The sequence below is a fragment of the Bradysia coprophila genome (assembly GCF_014529535.1).
Source record: "Bradysia coprophila strain Holo2 chromosome IV unlocalized genomic scaffold, BU_Bcop_v1 contig_106, whole genome shotgun sequence".
NCBI classification, from domain to species: Eukaryota; Metazoa; Arthropoda; class Insecta; order Diptera; family Sciaridae; genus Bradysia; species Bradysia coprophila.
Window position 1 is genome coordinate 1319595 of NW_023503372.1, and position 27417 is coordinate 1347011.

A 27417-nucleotide genomic window follows, 5' to 3' on the forward strand; every position below is an offset into this window, starting at 1 on the left:
ATGCCCAAACGTTTATTTTGACGAGTTGGATTATGATCCGCGTTTTCGGCTTAGGATCACACTCACTAACTCGTCAAAATAAACATTTGGACACAGGTGCATAATATTTATAAAATCGGAGACCGCTTGTTCCTAACGTTAATAGAATCACCTGAAGTTTTGTCGATATGACTCTGAATAACAAATCCGAAATATAAAGTCAAATCGACAAATTTTTTATGTTTAGAATTATAAACAGGTATTTGAAGCCACCATTTAGAGAAACGGGTATCCATCCTGTTGTAATGTCACTTAATGTCTTATTGTAATAACCACAGATGTGTAGTGCTTTATAAACTTACTTACATTATCTTAAATCAATAAATTCAGTTTGTTCTTTACCAGCATTAAAACCGGTAGTTTTAATTACGCTCTGCTGTCCATTGGTGTTTAAGAGCGACGACAAAATTATACGACCGGCTTGGACTGACTTAGTCTTACAGCAAAATGCATGTTTGTTTAAAGAAATGAAGTAAAATATTTAAAATTATTCGATTGAAAATTGAGTCAATAAGACAGTGAAAATTCGAAATAAAGATTAATTGACAATGGATAACCAAATGCAGCGTTGACACGACTTTCGATGATTGACAAAGGAAATATTCGCAGGCCGATGATATGTTACGCTTGTTTGTTGAGCGTGTTGCTAGAAGCAGTTATATTACTCGACCTATTTGCGATATTGCAATTCATTTGCTTCATTTTCTGTGTGCGACAGGTTAGGTTAATCTACTCAAGGCTGTATACTTTGGGGAGGTCACGCAGATCGCCATTTTATTAGATACGCGGGATCACACCTTTTCCATACAAACAAATTTACCAAAATTAAATTTGTATGTCGTGGTGAATCTTTTGTAGGAAACGTGGTGTGTGACCTCCCCAAAGTATACAGCCTTGAATCTACTACTCCTTTTGTTTTAAATATCGAATTGAGTTTAGCACAAAATCTTTTACTTCATTTCTTCAACCATTCAGGTTATCATATAAGTCCGCACCAACCGTAGTTCATTGTTTCTGTCCATAGTTACTGTCGATAGCAGAAAGGTTAAAAGTCTGCTACGGGAAATAGGCTGTGAATGCGAATGGACCTGACAAGTTGACGTAATTAGACCTACTTCCAGTTCCAGGTCAGGCCAAAATTTATCAACTCAGGTTCAGGTCAGATAAGGTTTCAGGTAAAATTCAGATTGACCTGGCCTGTTCCGTGCCTAACCAAAAATTTTCGATGGACTCGACATTAATTTACTTAGCCAAAGTCAGACGAAAACGACGATTTTATTTACATGGTAACGGTCTCTGTACTCCTTTTTCGATCAAACTGACATCACGTTCATTTTTAAACTGAAAAAACAAAGCCGAAATTCATCTTCAAAAAGAAATGTCAAAAAGCGTTTAGAATCCATCTCCCTACCTTTGTTACCGAAGCCGCAAAAACTCAATGACATTTGGAATTGCAGGGCCAAACCACATCTTCTGTCGTGAAGTGACAGTTTTGACGATTTCATTTTTGACATCTGAAAAATTTCGTCATAACCTCAGCTGAAAATGTAGACTGTACACAAAACTTGTCTCTATACAATCAATTTCGATTAATTTTAGAGTACTTTCTGTAATATTTACGATAATACTGTAAAATTATTTAAAATTAATTGTTTACAGACAAGTTTTGCTTAAACTACACGCTTTCAATTGAGGTTATGAGTGGAACTTTTCATATGTCAAAAATGCCAACGTCAAAAATGTCACTTCACTGCAGAAATTTCGATGTGGTTTGGCGTTTGGCTCAAACACGTATAGCAATATTTTATGATGCATGGTTCCATGGACCTGTGTAGGAAAGTGTACACTGATAGAAAAATTAACGTGCCGGACGTAGAGTATACGTTGAAAATTGGGACGGGAAAAAGTGGGAGAATCGTGGAAGAAAAAAAGGTTCATCTATATTTACCGAATGACAGAATCTAGGAGCCACATCAATGTTCGAACGAATCAATTCGATTTGTCGGCAGTCTCGAAGCTTGACAGTTAAAAAGAACAGTGTCATCACATAGTAACCGGCAAAGTGTCTAACTCCAGCGAAATTGCGGCTCTATTTTCGTTCTGGCCGCAAACATAGCTCTTGTTAGAATTTCTCATTTTCTCCCATTAGTAAACAAATAACCATATTTGCAAGTATTATTATCGGCTATTATCAGTTTAGAGAAAAGTTGCAGAGTGAAGAAATGTTACAAAGCGATATGATCAAGACATTCAGTTTGTTATATCATCTACAGCTCGGTAAGAACGAAGGGAGTAACCAATAAACACTTTGTTTATATATTTTGAGTAAAACTTCTGCACGGCTTTGCATTATAAGACGGCTTCGCCATCGATGACACTTCATATGAAAATAAATAAATTTGTGTGTGGTGTGAACGGTGTGAATGAAAAAGAGAAACGTTCATTCTGGTCAACACAAAAAAACATTCATTTTTCGTTCATTTCCAAGTCGCCATACTTTTTTGGCTGCGTTTACAAAAAACTTTTTCTCGCGACTCATCAGCAGATCAGATTTGTGTAATAATCGACTATCTATCGTTTCTGGTGTTCCTCAAAAGTAATCGGAACTTATCAATTAGTCGACCATGGATGAGGAGTACGATGCAATTGTACTCGGTACGGGACTGAAAGAATGCATTTTGAGTGGTATGTTGTCAGTATCCGGAAAGAAGGTTTTACACATAGACCGAAACAAGTACTATGGCGGCGAATCTGCTTCAATTACGCCTCTCGAGGAATTGTTTGAACGGTTCGGTGCTGACAAACCCGGCGAGGTGTTTGGCCGCGGACGTGACTGGAATGTGGATTTGATTCCCAAATTTCTAATGGCCAATGGATTATTAGTGAAATTGTTGATTCATACGGGCGTTACCCGTTATTTGGAATTTAAGTCGATCGAAGGTAGTTACGTGTACAAGGGAAATAAAATATCGAAGGTTCCTGTCGATCAGAAAGAGGCACTTTCGTCGGATTTGATGGGTGAGTTGACCATTTTATTTATGACCATGCATGTCGCATAATCAATTTTTGTCTGAATTTTGGATGAACTGTTTTTACGATCATTTCAATCATGTTCCAACCCATCAATATGTCGTAAATAAATTATTTGCAAAAGAATATTAGCTTCGGCGCACTTCAAGTATTTGCCCTTAAGTTTCTCGTAAGTTCATTTTTTCCGAAAGCCTTTTTACACCTATATACCAGTTCTCACACTTCGATTGGTTTCTTTTGATTCATTATCTATCATTTTTAAGATTGACGTCCACTCTGTCAGCCTTGGGGGGGTATGCTATTCGTAAGCTCGAATTTCCACGAATTTCAAGCTCGCTATTTCATTTCCAAAAGGTGTCGTTCATTCTGTCTTTGTACAAACACACAACGACAATGGGAAAATGTCAAACCGTTTTTTATTGCAGCACAAGGGAAGTCGTAAATTATGCAATTAAACAATAAAGGGGTTAGTGGGGTTCCTATTAATTGATATAAATTTTCTAAACGAAAAAAAAGGCGGACGGGTGTGGCATAGAGAATGGTAGAATGCAGAGTGGTATAGAAACAAAAAAAAAACGTGTAATTTGCATTTAATGTGTTCATGGTCACACTTTACATGTCATCATTCAATTAATAAATGGACAAATTGGATAGAAAAACGCACCCGGCAATTTTGTCACTTCAATCGTTGAATTCGCGTTAATTTCCACGTAATCAGGTCAATATACCGTCAACAATACCCCCACATGGGCTGTACGGTTTCAAATGATTGAACATTTTCGTATTCATCATAGTTGTGACAGTGATAGTATCAACCACTGTTCTGCTCTATATGTTCCAGTTTGAATAGTTGGCACAGTTTTCGTACAGGTGATGGTGACGACCACAATTACGTTACACCAAACTGGATTTTACAGTAGAAAATGCAAATGAATCTTAGTTCAGTTTTCAACAAAACATTATTCTGGATAGCGCCGATATGTGATGGATGGTAACATCCTCAGACCTTTAACGCGTAAGTCGCTACAGTCATGAAACGCTCTTTGAGATAAATACTTTTGATTCCATCGCCTTGTCATCCTAAAGAACTGAAAAACTTATAACGAACAACACCAGGGATGTGTGAAAATTAAGGAAAATGTTTTCAGGTTCCCGTACATACGTAATGAAAATTCCGTCATCTGATTGGCTCAAACTTTCTCCTGTAAGGCACATGGCGTTGTTTGGTTGGATTTCTTATTCTCTTTTGCTTTTTGCACTCATCTTATTTCATGTTCCCGCACTGGGAACAACCCATTATGCTGCACTGTGTCGATATGCCTACAGGCTACTATCGCCATGCCCCATCAAACATCAAAACATTCTCGTTTCTGAGTGTTTGAAATCAATCAAAAAATGGTCATCGCTTGATGAGTCACTGCTGATCACTGAAAGTGATCCGAATTCATTCGCTATAGCAAAAAACATAAAAGAAATTTGACGATAAAAACTTTCGAGCGTAAATTACCCAAATTATACCTCGCGCACCATACGCGTCGGTTAATTGCTATTGCTATACACATCAAGTGAATGTGACGGCATTCAAATTTATATTGGTGAACAAAGAATTAACATTTAATTCACAAACGGCATTGCATTACATTTATTGATAAAGCGTGATAGTTGATGACACCTATGAACTTAATAAATGCTTCGCTAAGGCGATAAATATGTACATTTTTCGGGCTGAAATATTGCTTTTAGGCGACAAGAATTGCGTGCGTACATACTGGTTTCTGTAAATAGTTTATTTACGCTTTGACAAAGCAAATGCCACGTAAATCTAGAAGAAGTGGTTTTGGTAATAAAATAGATTGACGTGCTAACATGTCAGGAGCTAATGTAGGTGGATCCTTTGTCATTTTTGTCTTCTATCAACTGTGTAGACGCTGGAATGTTTTAGTAAAAAATATGAATTCAGGAACATCCATTGCTACAATGGATTGTAGGAGTGATCTTTCGTTTTGTCGAACTAAATCCACAAAAGGTAAAAACGGAGTTTGCTGATCATCTGATGAGGATATGTTCTTCACTGACTCAATGTGACAGAGAATCTGGTTGATCTCAGGAAAGCGAAATGGCTCGTGTGTTTTTGGCTTAATAAAATTAGTGCTGAGACGTTGTTTCAACAATCTCAGTCCACAGACCGGAAACATACGGGAAATTTCGCATTGATGAGATCAACAGTTATGCTTTGTTTTCCATTTTTTAACGCATGCTACAAATCGGATTACATTGGAAAATTGATGTCAGTAACGAAGAGTTACTCGTGTGTTTTCGGCCTTAAACTGGAAACAAACAGTCAATATCGAATAGCTTAAATCGACGATTACGCTACGTTTAGTCTGCAGCATAATTGTCGATTTCAGCCATTCAGCAATTGACAGTTTGTTTCTGGCAAAACTCCAAGACCTGCAATTTTTTGTTGCCACTATTGACAATGATGCTGCGTTCTTTTTCCATTGAAATTCGATTTATGCCGCACGTGGAAAACAATGGATCACGAGGCATAATTATCGCAAAACTGCTAGTCTGTTTTCAGCCTAAGATAAGAGTTGCAACTAAAGAGGCTAAAGAGCAACGCAAACAATCGTTGGTGGAAAGTTATGCTGTGTCACACAATCTAAATGCTGCTGCACTTTTGTCCGAAAATCTTGTCTCTGTTTTACCTTACAGATTGAATTTTGTGACTAAAGTCGATTGGTTATTTTTGGTCGCCTATAGAATGAATTGTCCACGTAATGATCTGAGGTAGAGATCAAGAAACTCCCTTCGCGAGTCTTTAGACATGTTACAAATGTTATAGGTGATCGTTTAGTCTGTAGGCGGACATTGACAATTGCAAAGCAAAATCAGATTGGAGATTGCCAATTGCCTACCGCAGGACCATGTTTCGATCGCTTCTCACTTTATTTATCATCTACAGAAAATACTTTCGAATTTCACGATTTTTTGTTGTAAAATTAAACATTGCACAGCAGTGTCACAGCATAAACTAATCAAATTCTAATATCGTTTTCCCCTCCGCAGGAATGTTCGAAAAACGTCGTTTCCGCAACTTCCTTGTATTCGTGCAAGACTTCAACGAAGAGAATTCATCCACTTGGAAAGATTTCGATCCGACAACGGGTACGGCTCAACAACTGTACGACATGTTTGGCCTGGACAAAAATACACAAGATTTTACCGGTCACGCATTAGCCCTATACCGTGACGACGAATATTTGAGTGAATTAGCAACGACAATGATCCGTCGCATCAAACTATATTCCGATTCGTTGGCACGATATGGAAAATCACCGTATTTGTATCCGTTGTACGGTTTAGGTGAACTTCCTCAAGGCTTTGCTCGGCTGTCGGCCATTTATGGTGGTACATACATGCTGGACAAGCCGATCGATGAAATTGTTGTGGGAGATAATGGAAAAATTGTCGGTGTACGTTCGGGCACTGAAATCGCCAAATGCAAACAAATATACTGTGATCCTAGCTACGTTCCCGATCGAGTGAGTGATGCAAATTGTCCCCGCGAATTTGTCGATTTTATTAACGCTAAACATTTCCGCTTTGTAGGTTCGCAAAAAGGCTCAAGTAATCCGTTGCATCTGTCTATTGGACCATCCAATAGCCAACACAAAGGACGCCCTATCAACTCAAATCATAATTCCACAAAAGCAGGTCGGCCGCAAATCCGACATCTACGTATCGGTCGTGAGCTACCACCACCAGGTGGCCGCCAAAGGTTGGTTCGTCGCAATGGTTTCGACGACCGTCGAGACCGACAATCCCGAAGGCGAAATAAATCCCGGCTTGGCATTGCTGGCACCAATAGCCAAGAAATTCGTCACCATTTCCGATTACTTCGAACCGACCGACAAAGGTTTGGACTCACAAATTTTCATATCGGAATCGTACGATGCGACCACTCATTTCGAGACGACCTGCTTGGACGTTTTGGATATATTCAAGCGTGGTACGGGTGAGGAATTTGATTTTTCCAAAATTAAATTAGAGACGGGCGATGAGGGTGAGGATAAGTAAAGAAGGAAAAATTTATGGAAAAGAAAAATGTTGAAATTATATGTCTCCCCCCACTACATTCACAAGATCGTGCAGAATGAGAGAGAAAAAAAAACAAAAAACTAAAATTTTGGTATTAGAATTCCCTGCGTGCTGTTTGCTTGTATTGACATTCTACCGCATCTACACATCAACTAGGGCATTTTCCAATTAAACAAATGAGAAGAAAAATAAAAATAGAAACAGAAGAAGATAGCCCATAACCTTTGTTGTTTCATCGCAACGAAAACCAGAGAGACTCAGTAAATTCAGAAAACATTAATTTTCATTTTCGGGATGAACGTTTTTAAATTGCCCGCCCTTTTTTTTAAACAAAGATTTGTTTTTTCGGTGTTTCCTTTAGAGATTTCACAATACATTAAAAAATCGAGCGCAGTGTGTTCGATTGTCTTTGTATTATTTTAAGTTGGTTGATATGTCGATGGAGAGATGGAAAGCTTTTTTATTCCCCGCCCCACCCCAGTTTTTGATTTCAGATGTTTTTTTTTCTATTTTTTTTTGTTTTTGAAAAAACATAAATTTCCTTTTTGCTTCAAACAAGTTGTACGATTTTTTTCCCTTTTTTTATGATTAAATTAATAAAGTCTAAGAATTACACAAGACACGCATATGAATATATAATTATAATCCACAATATTAAAAAGAAAAATGGAAAATTTAAATAAAAATTGAATTTAATTCAAAATTGGACCGATGTTTCAGTTCTTTGACAACTTTCGATTCCATATACTGACATCCTAAGACTTTGTGTAGACCATGGTTTGACACATATGTGAAATTGAGCCATTATCCAATAAGAATACTATTTGTTTACCGAGGAAATTCCAACAAGACCGCTGCTTCGTTCGAGTTAGAGTATCCTATTTCTCCCATAGAGGTACATAGAACGTTTTTTATGCCAGCATGTTGTGTTTTGCCGTTTTTCTCCACGAAACGAAAACATCGATTCGCTAGACCATTTTCGAAAACATAAACAAAGTGACAGTTCCAATGAGAAAAGTTCTATTTTCTCCACACGTGAGAGAAAGTGCTGCACTCTTCTCACTAGACTGTCATCCTACCAATCGTCAAGAAAACGAAATTTTCTCAAACCCTTTTGAGGGTAGAAAATAATGCAAAACACAACGCTCGAATGAAAAATCTTTTTTGAGCCAATCAAAGCAGGGTCTATTTTTGAAAAAATGTCAAAAATGTCTAAAATTCTCGAAATTCTTGAAAATTGGCACTGTTTGAAACCCTAAGAATGGGACTTGTCACAAGTCACTTGTGTGTATCTCGGCCGGCACACATAGTCGAAAACCCAAGTTGGTGTCAGCTGAAACTTCACGAGTCTTTGTTCTGAAATGCATTGTGGTGACCTCAGGAAAATAGTAATGGATTTCGTTTATTCGTGTCAAAATGAAATCTGCAACATTTTGGTCTCAGAGAGTCTTTTTATTGAAAGACTTGTCCTACCTTGCAATTCGAAAAGGTCAGTTGTCTGGCAAGACAGCTTCTTCATTTCTTTTTTAAATTCTATTTATCATTGTTCATCCGACAATGGCAAACCTTAAGGTTCTGATTCTGAGTAAGGCACTGAAACAGTCAAATTTCTATCGCGTGGAGTAAATTAAATCTAGTTAGTAAGTGCGAGACTGGGGAATACACAGTGTGGGCGAGTTTAAGTTAGTGGCGTTACATTAGATATGACTCTGTAGACTATACTATTGACCATTTAAAACTAAAAATAGTTTTATGGAAGATTGATCTCATGAAGTGTTGTTAAAGTATGGAATATCTCTGTCTGTTAGAAATCACACAAAGTTACTGATTCCTATTTAGACGCTTGGAATGCCAGGTCCTGTACTTTTTTCATCAGAGATATTCTGCCTTAGAACTACATATCGTTGTCATAAGTATATGGATTTAGGATCCTACTGTCCTTCTTATCCAATCCTTATACAATCGACAGCTGAGAAATTTTTTGGGTTCAAAAGCCTATTATGTTATTGCTGTAGCAGGAAAACAAAACCCAATGATGCTCATACGTTTGATACATATGATTAGATTAGATTAGATTAGATGGGAGGGTGTAAGCCCAGCACCTAAGCCTCAGATGGGCCTGTTGTGCTATTGTACAAGTCTCTTGATCATATGGACTGTGATTTTACATCATATCTCTCCCGACTTAGATTGTTCACAAATCGACCGTGTGTTAACGTCCCATACGTTGTGAATTCTCCAAGCCGTGGGTGGTATGCGAATACCACAACCATCACTAATTGACCTGTACATTTTCCCAAAGATGGCGCTATCAACATTGTCATGTTGTAGCTCTTTCTACTATTGACATTATGTCGATATGGTTTCTTTTATGGAGAAAGCGAATGTTGGGTTTTTTGATATTTCCGACTTTGTTACGGTTACGGCTATTAGTTTTAGGTAATAGCAAGTGTCTAATCACCATAGGCCATGAGTTGCCTCTTCGTATAAATCGCCATGCCACCATGTGACTGAACTCGTTCTGGCGTTGCAGGTTGTAGCGTCTGAATGATTCGTATTTCGTCATATCCCTTGACATCCATACAACGTATCAATCAATAGATCTGTTAAACCTCGCGGTCATTTTGGAGTACAAGATAGTTTCTGTATCTTGGGATTGTACCACAGCAAATTTGTAAAAATTTGCTATGTGGTTTTGGGGTGTCAAATGAGAACCCGAAGCGTTTGTACCTTACCTGCACTAAAATTGACTGCCAGATGCCATACGGCAATGTGTCATTTTCGTACATTAATCGAGCACGTAATTTAGCATTAGCTTCTGGTAGAGTCGATTGTTAATCCGTAAACCGACGCCACGAAGCACATGTTAAATAACAAAGGAAATAACACAATTGTTGATATCGCACAATGAGGCGAGAACGACTTTATTGATCAAAGAGAAAATGACCTACGAGAACAACACTTTGACTTCGTTAATAAAACCTTTAAAATAATTTCACCATTTAAACATTACAGCAAAATAAAAACACCAAAGCCGTAAAAGTTGGCACAGAAATTAGACAAAATCGAAAATGAATTCACACACAGCCACACAAAAGAAACACTTTTAGAGAGCAACGCATAAACACGTCCGTTCTCTGTGACTGCCGTTGTCCAACCATACATATAGTCCAATGTATTAACTCAAAAAATTTAGATTGTTGCGAGATCTGTTTATATTTCGAGAAAAATCTGAAACGAAAGAGGAGAGAGCCATCATCAACAGCGAATGTTTACTTTCGAATACGATGCGATTGTACTTTGACTGTCGGTCTCTGACTGAATCAATCATTTAACTGGAGGCTTTCAATCGATTTTCTCGATAAACATTTTGTCAATCGAATTAGCTTTGTTTCTCTCGGTGAGTCGAAGTCATTTTAGTAAAAATAATCGAGAGGATCCTTCGAAGCCAAAACTAAAACTTAAAATGTCCCTAGATCTTATTTTGTTTTTCAAAAGTTTTATTTACATCTCGACAAATGTGACAGTAGTGACAGTGGAATGTCATGGATCCGTTCACTTCATACAAATTCATTTCGCGTAATCCAGTTCATTTTTTTCTCGAAACATGACAGAGATGTGACAGAAAATATGTATTTTTGTTCGCCCAAGGTTAGAACAGTAGAAAGTTGTTCTTCTTGGATGACGCAACTTTCACTTTTATTCCCGATGTAAACTGCTTCTAGTATTAGTATACTCGTCAGACTCTAAATTGCGTTAGAAAGCATAATTCCATTACATTTCTTGTAGATTTCGTCATAAAATTACTGATGTCAGCGCTCTATTTTTCTTGGAACCAACTTCACTGTTATGACATTACATCCATATTTTTACCAGAGTGAAGTCATTTCATCAGAAAATAGAGCAAAGAATAAAGTACTGAATTAATTCTGGCGTCTCTACAGGCCAACCGATGTTTCCTGTATGTGAAATTCATTTTTCGATTATTTTTTGTTCATTCGTTCACTTAAAATTCAAATTCTGAATCGCGCACTGACGGAGCGAATTGACTAAAATAGCAAGGTTTTGAAAGAACGTTCTTTCCGAACCTTTGTAAAATAACTAGAAACTCTGGATAATCTTGGTTTATTGCGAAAAATAACTAAGCAACGTTGAATGGAATCCAAAAGAAACTCAAAGTTCTCAATAGCATATAAGCAACTATCGACTGAAAGAGCTTTGAGAAAAGACTTCTTAAAAATGTCACTTGAAATTGGAGGATGTAAAGGAAAATGAACGTGGACGCGGTGTGAAAAGAGTGTAGACGACTATATTCATTTGTTACGACTGCAAAAATAAAAAATCACGAGGATGATGCCGTCGTAACTCATATGTAAAAATGTAGGAAGTACAAGATTTTGTGTCCAGCAACGAAAAATGTTTTGACCGAAAGAAGTACAAGATTCGACAATTCTAAATAAGTGAAGGTGCAAATGTCTGTGAAAGGTTACGAAATGATTTACATACTTTCGACGACACTGTCCAGTGTCCATTCTACAATCAATGCTACTCTATGAGGACAGTAGATCTCGATCTATAATATCAATGTGACCCAATTAAATTTACGGTTCAGCATGTCTTTCGTATGCTAAATAGCGACTGATATTTACGATATATTACCATGCTCTTTACTTGCATGGGATTTCCGCGGTCATTACATTCACGAACGGCTGGAAGGAAAAAAAAGAAAAAAAGAAAAAGAAAATAATACCAACCATGTCCGCAGTCTACTGTAATTTTTATTATCCACATAAATTATAGGCAACATTGAAACCATAAATTTCAAAAAACCCTAAAGACCAGTCTAATAATTTCTTCACTTTTCGTTGTTCATAATTCTTTGTGCTCCGGAACGCTCGCGGGTGGATGAATTACGACCTCAACACCCTCACATATATAATGGAAATTGGTGAAAACTGTCTACAATCGTACGTATGTATTATGTAGAAATTCGTATTAGGAAGGACTTTTATATAGATGTGTGTGCGATGGTGGTGTGCAAAATGTGTATTTGGTACGGAACGTGCTTTTGATTGATTTATTGGACGGATTAAACGAACCCAAACAATAATGTAATAACGTGAATTGCTGTCTATGTTGTGGAGTTGTATTTTGAAAATTTTCGTCTTTAATTCAATTTATTTTCAACGTATGGTTACGTGTGTCGGTCGATACAAAACTGCTCAATTTGATGTAACATTTAAGTAAGACACTGGTTTGATGCCTGTCGATGTGCACGAATGTTATGCGTCCGTTTTATGGCAGAGACTATCGTAATTTGGTAATTACTTTGTCATAAGCTCAATCGGTTTTGACTCATCGGACGAGGGTGGTAGTGAGTGTCTTGAAAATGTGTGAACAATTGTAGGCTATTTTCGGTGAAATTTTAGAAAAATTTCAGAAACTTCTGGAGTGAAAGCCAACACAATCTGTCTCTGATTCCGTGCTTTATGTATAGAGATATTTTGATTTAGCAAACGAAGAACTAGATTTTTCTCGAATGTGCTTTCTAAATATTTTTTAATCGATATTGTGTGTGGTTGTGGAAGTCCGAACTTTTAGGATAACCACTTCCGTTGAACTGCGTTGGTGAAACCTAATCCTGAAGTTCACTCAATCGTTACAATTTAGGTAGTTGCAGTGTGTTTGGTGATTACAACGATGACAGTACACACTCTCAAAGACTCGCATGACGTAACCCAAATACGGTGAATTTATGTACAATTTTCTAGCCTACATTTAGGCGATATATCAGTGCTATGCGCCTAACTTTCCTCACAGAGTATTTGCATACTTCGAGGCGTGGTTCGAAAGTCACATTAAGCCGATGGTCCAAACTAAACTTGTTATCGGCCGAAAGACTGTGAGTGACATCTCTAAACAAACGAGCAAACGCTTCCAACATACAATGATAGAGAACATCATACTTTGGTGTGGACACAATTGAACGACCTCTCCAACCGATTAATTTAGTTCGATCAATTAATTACAGCAAAGCTTTCCAAATCGAGTGAAAGAAAAACAAGAAGGAAGTGGTATTAAAACAGAATCGACTCTCACGAACGAAACATTTGGTCATAAATTTTTCGTCCACGCACCGTCCAGCCATAAATCAGCAAACACATTGCCGGAATTTTTCTAAATTATACCCGGAACAATGAAGATTTAAAATTAATTTCGCTAATTTCGTATAAAGCTCCGATCCAAATGCAAACGGCACGACACATCAGATTATTATATATACCGAAACCCACTGAGTAATTAAGGAAAAGCTTTTCCTATTTTCTCGCCATATAAAATAATCATTTAAGCCGATGGTAGAAAATCCCCTCATTAATCACCCTCAATTTCAATTTCAACATTCATTTGAAAATCATTTGTCATCGAAATGCCAAAGTGCAAAAAGTTTACAGTTAAAGAAGATCGGGAGTAGTAGGAAAGGAAGAACAGAAAAAAAAATTCGGGGAAAAAAGAAAAGCGGAAAACAAAATGCTTTCTGTATAGTTTGCGTTTTTTTTTTTTGTTATAATTTGTGTCAAACGAATGAATCCGACAGATGCTACAACCTCGCCATCACTGATCTGCAAATCTACTGTAAACGAATAACATAAAACTGGTATAAGCATCTTGGGAATTGGGCTCTAAATAATGTTACCATAAATCACTTGCCGTGACGTTACGTATATACGAAAGAGGGTTGAGTAAAGAGATTGAACTGACTTTCGATGGCTCATGGAAGAAAAATTAAATTTTTTCTTAGTTCGAGTTTTTCATGTTACAATTTTCCAATTTCTTTCAATATTGGTGGATGGTTGCGCATACAATAAAAATGAAATGAAAATTATGCTGTTCCACTCACTGCGACACAACCCTTTGTAGCACGTAAATCAACACGCCTGAGTAAATAATGGTTCAGTGGTTCCACATTTCTGTATTAATATGAAATTGTATAAATGCATGCAAGCATAGACATGCGGACATGGAAATCATTCATCATTATGGTATGTTGAGGCTAAAGGCTTCGTAGACATCGTAGCGAAAGACATTAAGAGATAGCGACAAATCTTATGGTGAAATGGTGAATCATGAAATAAGACTTTTATAGGCAGACCAATTTCGTATGTTTCTGTCGTAGTGTAGGATTGAGAAGATTAGAACTTTGGTTTTTAAACTAGGAGCTTCGGTTATTATTCGTCTGTTTATGTAGAGACCCACTAACAGCCTATTACGGCCAATAACAAGTTCAGTCTGGACTATCTTGACTTTCGAATCACGCCTCGCAAATTCTCAAAGTATGCAAATTCTCAGGAGTTTAAATGATACATCGCCTAAATTTAGGCTAGCATAGCATATGCACACAAAAAAGAATCGTATTTGGATTACGTCATATGAGTCAGTGGATACATTATACATCATTGCAGCCGCCAAACCAACTGCACTTACCCAAATTATGAACGTTTAATTATGAGTGAATTTTTAGGGCTACCATACCACAGCAACGTTATCTCGCATCTTAATAATATAACTTTTAACTTAAGAGCGCATACGAGGCCACTACACTACCATCTAGCAATGGTTCACGTGCCGTATACATTTTATCATCAGCTCTCGTCGTGTACCGTTGTTTAAATGAGAAAATATAATAAAAATGCTTGCGTCACACGTGTGCTTTATAGTGTAATTCTCAATGTCCATAAAAGCAATAATGGTTAGTCGTCGGTCGTCGGTGGCCATAACTTGAAAGACCGTTTACAAAAATAGATATAAAATCCACATGCAACCATCGCAATTTCAAACGCACCACAACCATTAGGGCATTTTCTTCCATTTTTCTTGTGTTGTACGTTACACACACACCCTGAGACGGTGTTGTTTTTCTTCACATTTTTGCCAAGAATTCGCTTCAATATAAATTTTTTCGTAATAGCTGTCCCGAAGTAATTTTTTTTTCTTTTATTTTTATCAATAAATTGTCATTGGAAAAGCCGGTCCAAGTTAGAGACTTAGCAATAAGCCGTTTTAGTGGCGAAAATATATTTTAACAATTTGTAACACTAGACGGTATACATTTTGGAATTAAATGATCGAATAAATCGATGGGAAATTTTTATTGCTGTTCGTCGATGTTTCAAGTGCTGAGTGCAGGTCTCTTTATTATTTTTTGGGTTATTTTTCCTTTTTTTATTTAAATTGCAATAAAATCGACTGAAAAACGAAACGACAAATTTATTTTCATTTTTTCTTTTAGGTTTTCTTAGTCATGTGTGAATGCCTGTCTCTGCGGTTTTATCTAGTCCTTCAAGTTTTACACACAGTTTCTTAGCAAAAAATATTGTTACTGAAACATAATGTCGTATCATTTGCTGACTTTTGATTCAACTGATTTTTCCATTGTTTAACATAACCTACAGATCAGATAACAATGGACATCGCAGAATAATTGGCAATCTCAGCGTTGCGAAATTGCTCTAGTGTTTTCTGTCTCAACAAGCCTCTAATAACGTCATCAAAGGTCAAGTACTTACAATAGTTTGGGTATTATACTTGCGTCACTCCTCTGATGTTGTATGAAGAGGTGTACTTACTTCTATTAGAGAACTTCTTTTCTGAGAATTTCGGTAAAGCGATTAATTTTTTAATCAACCATGGCACTGCTTCTACCACGAACACTCATTTTTCCAACGTCAAAAAGCCTCAAAATTTTCAAACATGTATGCGTGTATCGAAATAGCGAGTCTTTTTGACGTCTTGCATATATGTGTCAATGCTTAGAACATTAATTAATTTTGATTCCTCGATATATCTGTCTTTATCCTTAACATTTGCCATTTCCGTTTGCGGCATCACGTCTACTACTTCTTTTGATCTATAAACTTTCAAGACATTGATGCGAAATCTTTTACTTCATTTTTTTGAACATGCATTTTGCTATATGAAACCACAGTAATCAGAGCCCATCGCTTATGTAGTTGATGTTGATAACCGATGAATAGTCGTCCGAAGAAGATCATTCGGAGAAAGCTACAATACAGTACCACGTAGTGTTAAAAGTCTTTTACCAAAGCACTTCAAACAAAAGTGATCATAGTGGTCAGCTGCAGAAAGTGCTCTATTTTTCATGAAAATATTTTTACAGTTGTGTGACACACGGTCAAGTTTCAGTGCCCTATTTAGAGTACCACTCATGCTTGAAGTGCGTTGCTTGTACTGAATCGAATACTAGCTAGGGCTTTTCGGTCATTTTTATGTTGTTGGAATGTATTTCAAGCAGAAGTGACAGCTGCCATAGAGTCCTATTTTGAATGAAATGGGTTTTTACAGTGTTTTACAGTTAGTCAAGTTTGCGTACCCTTAGAGTACCACTCATGGTTGAAATGTTTTGGTCGCTTTTATGAATGATAATAACAGATGACATTATGATGTTAACGTTCAAAAGCGTTCCCTTTAAAAGCATCCGACCAGTAAAACCACTAAATGCATTAAGTTGCATTTTCCGATTTATAATGCGATTCTTAAGACTCCAATTTCAAGAAAACGACCATCACGTACTATTCGCAATCGTTCATATTATTTACAATATTGATTCTCGGTATAGCCACTCAAAATAAAACATTTATGGTTGGGGGGGGCTATAAAAGTGACTTTTCCTCTTTAAGCTTCCACTTTTCTCCAATAAAAATTTTCACAAATGTTGGTGGCGTGTTAGACTCAGCCATTATATTGACGACCGTATTCTATTTTGAACACTGACTGGGAGAGAAGGCATAAACGTATATATCTTCGCTTGTGTTAAATCGAATTAAGTAGTCGATTCGTATTCACACGGAAGTGTACTTCAGCCATTATAACCCTATCGTAATCCGAACCAAAAAAAAAATTGTATTACGAAAATCGCCATCGCTTCAATATCCAATATGCAATGATAATGACAATACTATGGCTGGGATATAGATACATTTTAAGAGTAACCCATTGCTTTTGGAATCACCATATGATATGAGCTTAGCTCTTAACGTGTAACACAATTTCTACTCAAGAATTTATTTTAAAAAGACATGTTGCTTATGACACCGACTTTCATATAAAAATGATAAAGGAAAAAGTTATGTCGTTCGGTATCCTGGCGGTGGTTTCACTAAATTTTTATACTCTCCGCCAGCAGATTATATGCCACTTCCACTGAACCTTTTTTATTCGTCCTCAGACGCATATTACACCAATAAAGTCATGTGTACAGGATAGATGTGTTGGCCACGGTGTGTAATATTCACACTGACTGAAAAGTATTATGTTCCTATTTCCAACACACACATCTCTCTATATTATAAGCACTTTATGTCGTAATGGTGTTGCGAGGTAAAAGCACAACGATTTACGACTCCCTTTAAACCAGAAGTAATGTTTATTAACCGAAGTACTGTTATTGTGATTTTGAACTGCAAAACGCAGTAAAGAATGTTCGTTAACCGTGATTTATGAGTGTTTAGCGTGGAATATTGCATAGGTTTTAGATTGAGTAGTTTATTGAAATTGCAAAACGTGTAGTTGGTATTGCATTATATGGCCCGTTTATATGGTGGAATGTAGTGGAGATAATGTTTTCTCTGTTCAGGAGAAACAACTAGAATATCCTTTTCAATGTTAAGTGCTGCTATGATCACTACATTACAGTGAAGGTTAAATAGGGTAATTATTTGAAAAAAAAAAGGAAATGCGCGCATAAAACGGGTAGTTTCTTTATGCAAGTGTGGCGGAATGTGTAAATGCTACAACATACACCGTATGGTAATAAATCTACAAGATAAATGAGTTTCTCGCGGTATTACCAGTGGAAATTTCAAAATATTTTAGAAGCGGCAAATGCATCGCAACCGAATCATTGATTATGTTACTTCACAATGCTTGATACAAAATCTATTACTTCAACATTTTCATCATTTCGAATTACATGTTTTTGTCGCCGTTGTCGATAACAGATTACTGACTCTCGAATCACTCTCGGAAATATTTGGGAATATTTTGAGGCATGTTCTCTTTATGTGAGTTGAAAGGCATAGCAACAAAAGCATAGTGACATAGCAATTTAGTGTTCCAACCCTAGTGAGAATCAAACATCTCCAAAGATCGATAGTTCATAGTCTCACAGTCTCAAGTCTAATTGCCTATAGAGGCGTGAGACTAAATTTTTCGAGCTCTTAGGATTTTCATTTCTACCCGGGAAGAAGTCGCATAGACTCGTTTTTTTAAGAGCGGATAACTTTACATGATTTAAAACTTACAGTTTCGAGTGGTGGGACATATGGGGTCATTCACAAATTGCGAACGCTCAAAATTACGAATTTTTGCACTCCAAAATGCGAGAAGAAAACTTCGAAAATGTATGAAGCGCACGCCTTTGTCAGATCTCCCCTTTCGTCTGAAGAGCGTGCGTAATTTGTGAATGACCCCTAGCTCATATCACTAAGGCCTTGCAATCTGTCAACCCAGCAATGCTTGAAAGTTTGAAGTACAAAGTACAATGCTTGAACGGACTGTTCGCGTAAATGATCTATAACTACAACTAAATTTACTTGCTAGCTCCCACTACAACACGATAAAGTTAAGTGGTTATATTACTCAAAGGTAGTTAGTGAGAACAATATATTTAATAATTCGAAGAGTTTAGTAACTTGCAACTCGCTTATTTTATCTACACTTTTAGCAACATTGCAACACGGAGCAAATTTCATTTGTGTTCGAAAAGTAATTCAATGACCACATTACCTCAAAGATCAGTATAATTTGAAAAATTCTCATTTCGCTTGATCGAATTCTTGCATGTGTATTATCAATATACTTGTCACGTCTGTTACTTCTATTGATCTAAGTTTTCAACAAAATGATAGAAATTGTACTCATCGTCGTCGATAGAAGATGTCACTTTGTCCAGAGATCGACAATATAGTGTTAGTTGATCGTTTTTGAAAAATTTGTGAGTCTCCTTAAAATAGTAGATTACATTGAATGCTGCAAAAGCAATTCATAACATGAGGCAATTGATAGTTTGTATGTCAGTGGAGACGTGTTCCTCAGGTGTTGAGGAATTTCGCGCCGCATCATTCACAATAACCCACAAAGTGACATTTTCCTTATACAAAATGTGTCATTTTGTCAATTATTGTGAATGACGTGGCGCGAAATTCCTAGCAGCCAGTGGTTTCAAATAGATCAATTTCGCGGGGTACAAACTGCTATGTAATGATCAACTTTCTCGATCAACTTTCTCATGGGGCAGGTAATAATAGTAGATTACATACTTGTGCTCTCGCACACCTGTGCAAAAAACTAGTTGTTTTGAAGAGTGTGCTGAGCCGATGGAGAAGTATACAACCACATGAGTCAAAACCACGATTTCCGCACAATTATGTAGTTTATTTTACCTGCACAACAGTTAATTTTCGCAGCACATTGGAGGTAAAGATTTTCCACACACTTTTGAGCATGATTATTATGTGAACAGAATTAAACCTCGAAAATCAAATCTCTATTTTGAATTGTTTTAAACCTACTCTTTCAGCGTCGACACAAAAAATAGGACTGGCCAAATTTAATTTGAGGAAAAAAGTCATTTTTTCTCTTTCATATTTTTTTATTTAACGTAAAGTCAGTTCATCGTCATCTCATCTCATTTTTTTTCTCGTTACGTTTCCATAGTTGATATTCATTCAACGAAAGATATCAAGTTTTAAATAAAATTATTTTGACAGGATGAAGCTACCGTATGTCAGATATCATGTTGCTTTTAACAATCAAATGTGACATTTTCGGTTTTAGGTTTGATCATTGAAGTATGTCGAAACCATTTTTTTCCATTTTTTTGTCTTGTTCCTTTCTTTACAGTGGTTCAGATGCTTGTTCGTACAAATATTCCGAGAAGAAGAAGTTAATGTGTTTAGTGTCAAGGGTGCAATGTGTAAGTACAAATTGAAAAAGTTTTTACCGAATTGAATTAAGGAAAAGAGAGAAAATTATTATATTTCACTCGAAAAGAGTTGAGGTGGATTTATTCTTATTTTTATGCTGGCTGTAGGTTTTGATCGAGGATGACATCGGATGAAGTCATACAAAAAAAATGTATTTACTGACACTTTATAATGTGTATGTATGCCTTGAGTTTGAGTCTGTTGAACATATAAAAAGAATAAAAATTTTGTATTCAGATTCTTACTCAATGATGATTTTATAACAAGCATTTAAAAATGAAAGAGTATATTTGCGTGCGAACGGTGTATAAGATGCTATTAGCCCGCGCGGGCATCCGTAATCATATGTTATTGATGTAAAGAAGATGTGAGCTCTCGTAATAAAATGAAGTAACAGATTTTGCATCAATCGAACGCACTTCAAACAAAAGTGCTTCGAGTGACAACTGTCAAATAGAGCACTATTTTGTATGAAAACATTTTCCAGATTTTTTTGCAGTGCCAATTTAACACGCTATTTAGAGTGTCACTCATGCTTATGCTTAAGGTGTGTTGATCGATACAATAAAAACAGATCGAAAGAAATCACAGATTTAACTAATTTTAATGTTACGTTCGGTCAAAAGAGGCTACAATAATCTAAAGCAAGGTTTCATAAAGGTTTCTAAAAATCCTTAAGATCCCTAAGAGTGAATTCGCGAATTCTTCGACCAATTTGTCTGAAGATGAAATACAAAGGTTTTCGGATTTTCCAATGTTTGGTACCATTCGACAGCAGAATCAAGCCATTCTGAGAAAAGCATGGAACAACTTTTTCCCATCAGGTCTCCAATTTCGGTTATCGAAGATTGAGAATAAGGCATGCAATCTGTTCCACTTTAATCCACTCTATTATTTCAACCAACGTTTAATAACTTTTACCTTTACTTAGAGAAACGATCTTTGAGAGACCTTGACGAAGAGGGCTACAATAATAAACAACAAAATAGGTTAAGGCCACGGCAGGAGCGGTTCATTTTTGAAACGTCAAATAAGAGACCTAATACACTGTATGAAAGTGAACTCAAATGAACACTGACATAATAGATTATTCAGGTCCCTAGTCAAATCAGCGCTCTTACCTAGTTACCGTTACTCTGTCGTGGTTAAGGCGTAATGCATCGCTAAATGTTTGCAATGCAAGGCTAAAGGTCTACATTGCGATGGTAAAGTTCTCGGCGTAAGAGACGTTCAGGAAAAAAATCTAAACAATTTTCTTTGATCTATATAGACCGGGAGCAGCAACATTGCTGACAACCGCGTATGGTATCCTCTACCTAATAATATCAAAAAACTTTTTTTCGTCCGCTTCTTGTCTAAGTGGCCATCGTTTCGACTTTCGTCCAACTTCAGCTTATTTTCACATTCTTGGTAGATGCTATTCGCACATTGTGCCAATGGTCATATTATAATACTTTGACTATTCGCGTAAATTCTTTTGATATTTTCCCTTGAAAATGAGATATAAACCGTCCCAAACGACTCAAGCCACGTACAATAACCTCGTTTGTATGAATCTTTCGTTTTAGTGCTGTTTCATTAAGTACCCAACTTCCATTCTGATTTCGCTACCCTTCTGTAAAGCCCACACGTAGGTTTTATTTAAACAATTTCCAATTACATAATGATTTCCGTCTGTTAAAGTACCTCCTTTAAAATGAATTTTCAGATTTAGCAATTATATTAATAACTATGAATCGAAGAAGAGGCGTTTTCGTAACGCCCAAAACTTTTTCGATTTTTTTTCGAAGGTAGAAGTTAACGTCTGCATTGGCACATACAAATTTATGAGTGTGCTACTTGAAGAGTTTTTGAATTTCCATTTAATCGAAATTTGTCTCAAGTGCTCGAGTCGTGACATTACGTTATTTTATTCAAATTGACGCCATTAATTTTGATTTTTGAATGGCAAATGGGGAAATTTCTTTGGTAATAATTATGCACTGCTCGTCTTTGTTGGAATCAAATTTTTTGTATGCTAAACCTAAAGCTGTTCGCGAAATATGATTTTCGTCGGAACTCAACATTTTAATTGAAAAATTAAATTTTTTATTGGACAAAGCCTATTCTACATCAGAAAATGAAATTCACTTCTTACAATAAATTCCATCGACCACCGAATAGTCCGCCGCATTGAAGTCAAGCTCGTGATAGAGAGGAACATCAAACAATTTTCGATCGAAAGACGTTGACTCGATCCATGCACAGCTCAACGGATTGCCAGGATAAATAATAATTTCAAGCTTCGGAAATCTCTGTTCAATGGTCTCAATGCCATCAATCTGAGTAATATTATTGAATGCAATGTCTATGACACGAAGATCTTTGAAGGCTTCTAAGTGATCCAGAAAATTGGAACTGGAAATGTTGTTATTGGTGAGGAACAGGTCCCTCAATTTATTAGGGAAGGTTTCGGCCGGTTTTGCTGGATTTCTGAAGTCGAAATAAGTATCTTCCATGTCAATGCTTTCCAAGTCCGGATTGGCTTTCACGAAGTCGTAGAGATCGACGTCTTTCAAATGGCTGTGACGAAAAGCTACGTTGCGCAGACTTTTTATGTTGTAAAAGGCTCCGCCGATTTCTGTCATTCCATTCGAACTGAAGTAGGCATTTTCCAAACTGGGAGTGTTAACAAAAATGTTGTCAGGCAGTTGTTTGACTCGATTTGAGCTGAAGAAAATGTACTTTAAACTTTCACTATCAAAAGCCCCCTCTTCTACTACTTCGATTTGGTTTTCCTCTAAATCCAGTCGTTCCAAGCTGGTCGCCCCAGCGAAGGTTAATCTTCGGATTATTGTCAAATTATTTTTATTTAATAAAAGTTCGGTTAATGCAATCAAACCGGAAAAGGCATAATCTTCAACGTCGCGGATCACATTCGACTCCAAGTTTAGTACTCCCAATGCAACAGCACCAGCAAATGCTTCTTTCGGTACAATTTCCAAATGATTTTCCTTCAACTCCAGATAAAGTAAGCTTTTGGCATCGGTGAAATCACTTTGCGATATCGCCTTGACACCGGGCTTCATTTCAGCATGTAAAATTCCGGGAAATCGTTGGAAAAATGTTCTCGGAATGGCGTCTAATACGTTGAATAGGTGGATGTGCAGGATAGATTTATCATCCTGATCTGATGCGGTGATTATCGTTAGCGATTCATCGGTTCCATTGATCGGTTCGAACACCTCACACGTGTCGGTACCATTCATCACACATTTCACTTCCGAACCGGTAATTGTACCGAATTGTTGGCATATCAAGAGGAGGATGATGCTGATTGAACTGTAACAATGAAATTGCATTTGAAATCGACCAAATTTATAACAATCAATGAATGAGTGTGAGAAGGGCTGAACTTTACATTCGAATTGTCGGATTCGACGCTTCCTATGTGCAAATTTTGGTTCTTTGGCCTGGCTCTTATAATAAAAATTCGTTGCAATCCCCAAAACGATTTAGCATTCTCACCTCTTCAGCAGGAATTTATTGAAACCCATGTTGAGTCGATGCTTGTTGTGCGTTCGCTAACTTCAAAATGAATAATGTTTCTCTGCAGTTTCGAATTCATTGCTATCAATGTGAAATCGAGATCAAGGTTAATTTCTTCCCAAAAGACTTGCTTTGATGAAGATTAAAGAATGTTAAGAGATAATTGAGTTCAATTGCTAGGACTGGGTACAACAGGGTGTAACTCAAACTGATTTTTTGCTCTATTTCACTTGTGTTTCCTTCGTTTCCTTATTTCAAGTGAGATATAATCTGCACTGTAGTGGCTCACAATTTTGACCGCTGATGTACGATTACTACATGCACATACTTGATTTTATATAGATAGAGTATCTATAGTAACACATCCTGTTCATCAGAACTGTGCGTAATTCGAATTTGACACACATTTCCATATGATATTGATATAAGCATTTAAAAATCGAAATTTTATTGACATTCTTATCGATGATTTTAATTGAATTTAGCGAAGGTCGTCTTATTTGCAAATTCTCATTAAGTTCGGAGTCGGCATTATTACTGTTTGTTCAATTCCATCAAAACACTTCGCCAGACAGATTTTTGTTTGGGATTAGAATTTTATTTGCACTTATGCAATATGAATCGCCCAAAACCTTTTACAGTGGAGGTGTGACGCAAGTTCTGTTATCCACTTACAAAAGAACTGATATCGGTGTAAGTGACGTACAGGGCGCCAAGCAGTTTTTGCTTGTAGGGCGCCCAAATTTTCCCTTTGTTAGATAGGTACTGTACCAATCAGGGAAAAAAAGTTTATGAAATTAGGTTCACCGTAGCGTGAGCTAGGTCTCTTGGAGTGAGCTCATCCGGCTACTCGGCCGTACAGTGAAAGTGGAGTATTTTTTCAATATCTCGAGTAAATTTTGACCGAATTTCAAGATTTTTTTTTTTTAGACCCGTACGAAGTACTGGGGTCTTATAGGTTTACGCATACGTTTGTAACACGTCGAATTGGACTCCCTGAGTAAGGGGAAACCTATTGTGGTTGTCTAGAGATGCCAAATCCGCGAAAAAAAATGTCCGTCTGTCTGTCCGTCTGTCTGTCTGCACGATAAAACGCATCCGATTTTGAAAATTCTTTTTTTTCCCGTTTGGTAATGTCAAAAGACAGGCTAAGTTCAAATGAGTGATTTTGGATCGACCCCTCCCGAGCTGTGGCCCAATAAGTGCTTTACGGTTTTTCGAAGATATCTCCGGACATTTAAACGTTAAACTTGTAAGTGATACGTCAAATAAAAGGTATTTACAATACCGATCGACAAAAAAAAAGTTTATGGAAATCGGATGACCGACTCGTGAGTTAGAACCCTTGGTGTGAAACAGGCACAGGGCGGCAAGCAGTTTTTGCTTGTAGGTCGGCCACATTTGAACATATTTCGTCTGTTTTAGCTTTATTAGATAGGTATTGACCGTACCAATCAGGGAATTTTTTTTTTATGAAATTATGTTCTCCGGAGCGTGAGCTAGGTCTCTTGGAGTGAGCTCTTATCTGGCTACTCGGAAGTACAGTGAACGTGGTGTATTTTGACAATATCTCGAGTAAATTTTGACCGAATTTCATGATTTTTTTTTTGTTTGAAAGGTATTAACGAATGTAAAGCGTCGGTACTATTTCCGGTCTACTAACAAAATGGCTGCCGGCAGCCATATTGGATTTTATTAAAAGTGATATATCTTGGGAAAAATGGTACTTAGAGAGTTTCTGTTAACATGGAAATAATTTGTTATGTGTGTGGGGTTTCAGGGATTCCATATATGGACATCTATATATACCTATATACAGCTATATTGAGCTATATACAGGCATATAGAGCTATATAATAGCATATTCCTCTGTGAAATGTTTATTTATAGTGAAATATAGTTAAATATAGCGGTATGTAGCTGTTTAAATAGGAATTTTTGAAATTTGTCTTCGTACGGGGCTGTCTATATTGCCTCCGGCAATTTAGTTGTATATGATAACAAGGCAAAGAGTGGATAATGTAAGTGATTTTGAAGGGCGAATAGCTTTTCAGTAGAGAAGAGTATGAAGTAAGAGAAATAAAGAGTTTCACGTTAAAGGCCTTTGATACGAATAGGTGTTTCGTACGGGTCGGCGTAACACGTGTCGATAATAATGGACACAAAAATGGCTTATCGATCGCGTAGGAGAACATTTCTTGCTTCAATTATTGTCCAATCTGAAATTTTCCCTGCTGTGATTTCGGTTTTCTTTGAAAACTGCACAAGAAGTCAAAGGTTTTGTAGTCGAGTTTTTGATTAAAATCATCATGGCATATCAAACGAAACGAAGATTTTCAAAAGCATTCAACAAGAATCCTTTGCACCAATGTAAAACATTGGAAAGGATATTCGTTAAGCAAAATACAGCGAACCCACATCCTTCATCGTATAATAGTAGCTACCAATATCAAACTTGAGAAAATGTTTTAAGTTAAAATTATTAAAACGAAGTTGCACAAAGAAACACAAAGTTTAATCTGTTTGGGAATGTAAGTTCTTTGAAGCTATCTGTTCAATTCACTTGTGAAAACACACCAAAGAGAAATTATTTACACCCACATGCATTCAACTAACCGTACATTACATTTTGTGTGGAATATATAGTCCATCAACTCGATATGATATAAATTAAACATTTCACCACCAAACCAACTGCACCAATGGTACACAAACATAAATTTAAACACATTTAACTAAAAGGTATACAATACAAAGTTATAATGATGATCGTAAAGAGCATATATCCATCCTTAATCTTAAGCCACAAATTTTGTAAAGTTTAGCACCAGAGAAAATTCCATATTATAACATCCGAGGCATACAAGGCAAAATACTAAGAAAACCCTCAACATACATTTTGGGGTATGTTTTACAGAGTTATACCTATATGAACGAACTATACACCCCGAAACCACCCATTTCCAGTTACCGCGCTCCTTACCCAATAATACGGCAATTCTACAAAGCTGTTTTAACCACAAGAAGATTATATCATTGCCATGTTGTCGGATCGTTTATGCGGGAACCATAAAATCATATTGCCTGGAACGCCAGCTTCTGAGGTTATAGACTAGCAAGTTAATGAACCGAATAACATTTTGCGTTCTCGAAATGCATAGTATACTATAATATGTGGAAGTGGAAGAGATATTACGTTATAGGTACAGCCGTGTATCGCTTAATTTGATTATATGTGAGAACTCACATGCTACATACTCGCAATGTATGTATGTAATATATCTGTACAATGTTCGTTGTACTCCTTTCAATCAGGGACTATTTTTGGGAAAATGTTTTCACATATTTTCTTGAACTGTCCAAAATTTTTCCAGTTTTTCCTTAATTTTTTTTTAGATTTTCCTTTATTGTCCCACACTTTTCTAAATTGGTTGCTAGGAATCTCGCGCCGTGTCATTAACAATAATTCACATTTTGTATAAGGGAAGATGTCACTTTGTGAATTATTGTGAATGACGCGGCGCGAGATTCCTTACTACCTCCTACTAAATTTTCCTAGATTTTACTATATTTTCCAAAAACTGTTTAAATTTTCTTTGATTTTCCAATATTTTCATAGGCTTCCTAATTTATTCCAAGTTTTTCTAGACTTTACAATACTTTCCAATATTTTTCTAAAAAATTTAACGTTTTATTCCAGACTTTATTCCAAATTTTC

General features: G+C 36.6%; 2 protein-coding genes across 3 annotated transcripts; one reads left to right on the forward strand and one right to left on the reverse strand.

Moving 5' to 3' along the window:
• Positions 1 to 2509: 2509 nt before the first annotated feature.
• LOC119070797 (rab GDP dissociation inhibitor alpha) lies at positions 2510 to 7439 on the forward strand. The gene is made up of 3 exons (XM_037175278.1): positions 2510 to 3057; positions 6139 to 6614; positions 6682 to 7439. The coding sequence occupies exons 1-3, from the start codon at positions 2664 to 2666 to the stop codon at positions 7147 to 7149; spliced, it is 1338 nt and encodes a 445-aa protein (XP_037031173.1). The 5' UTR covers positions 2510 to 2663; the 3' UTR covers positions 7150 to 7439.
• Positions 7440 to 22206: 14767 nt separating this feature from the next.
• Positions 22207 to 23747, reverse strand: LOC119070798 (leucine-rich repeat-containing G-protein coupled receptor 5-like). Of its 2 annotated transcripts, none has more exons than XM_037175280.1 (2): positions 23572 to 23664; positions 22207 to 23492 (listed from the first exon to the last, which is right to left on the reverse strand). In XM_037175280.1, the coding sequence occupies exon 2, from the start codon at positions 23417 to 23419 to the stop codon at positions 22298 to 22300; it is 1122 nt and encodes a 373-aa protein (XP_037031175.1). In that variant the 5' UTR covers positions 23420 to 23492; positions 23572 to 23664; the 3' UTR covers positions 22207 to 22297. The 2 variants fall into 2 exon arrangements, with proteins under 2 accessions (XP_037031175.1, XP_037031174.1); XM_037175279.1 differs by lacking the exon at positions 23572 to 23664 and adding an exon at positions 23679 to 23747 and having other exon boundaries at positions 22208 to 23492.
• Between the last annotated feature and the right edge of the window lie 3670 nt (positions 23748 to 27417).

Bases quoted from the DNA above. Each gene is read 5' to 3' on its own strand.
- LOC119070798 (XM_037175279.1), bottom strand. From the start codon at position 23,707: ATGGGTTTCAATAAATTCCTGCTGAAGAG. The intron at 23,493-23,678 runs GTGAGAATGCTA...TCATTGTTACAG, and splicing joins AATAAATTCCTGCTGAAGAG to TTCAATCAGCATCATCCTCC.
- LOC119070797 (XM_037175278.1), top strand. From the start codon at position 2,664: ATGGATGAGGAGTACGATGCAATTGTACTCGGTACGGGACTGAAAGAA. The intron at 3,058-6,138 runs GTGAGTTGACCA...TCCCCTCCGCAG, and splicing joins ACTTTCGTCGGATTTGATGG to GAATGTTCGAAAAACGTCGT. The intron at 6,615-6,681 runs GTGAGTGATGCA...TCCGCTTTGTAG, and splicing joins CTAGCTACGTTCCCGATCGA to GTTCGCAAAAAGGCTCAAGT.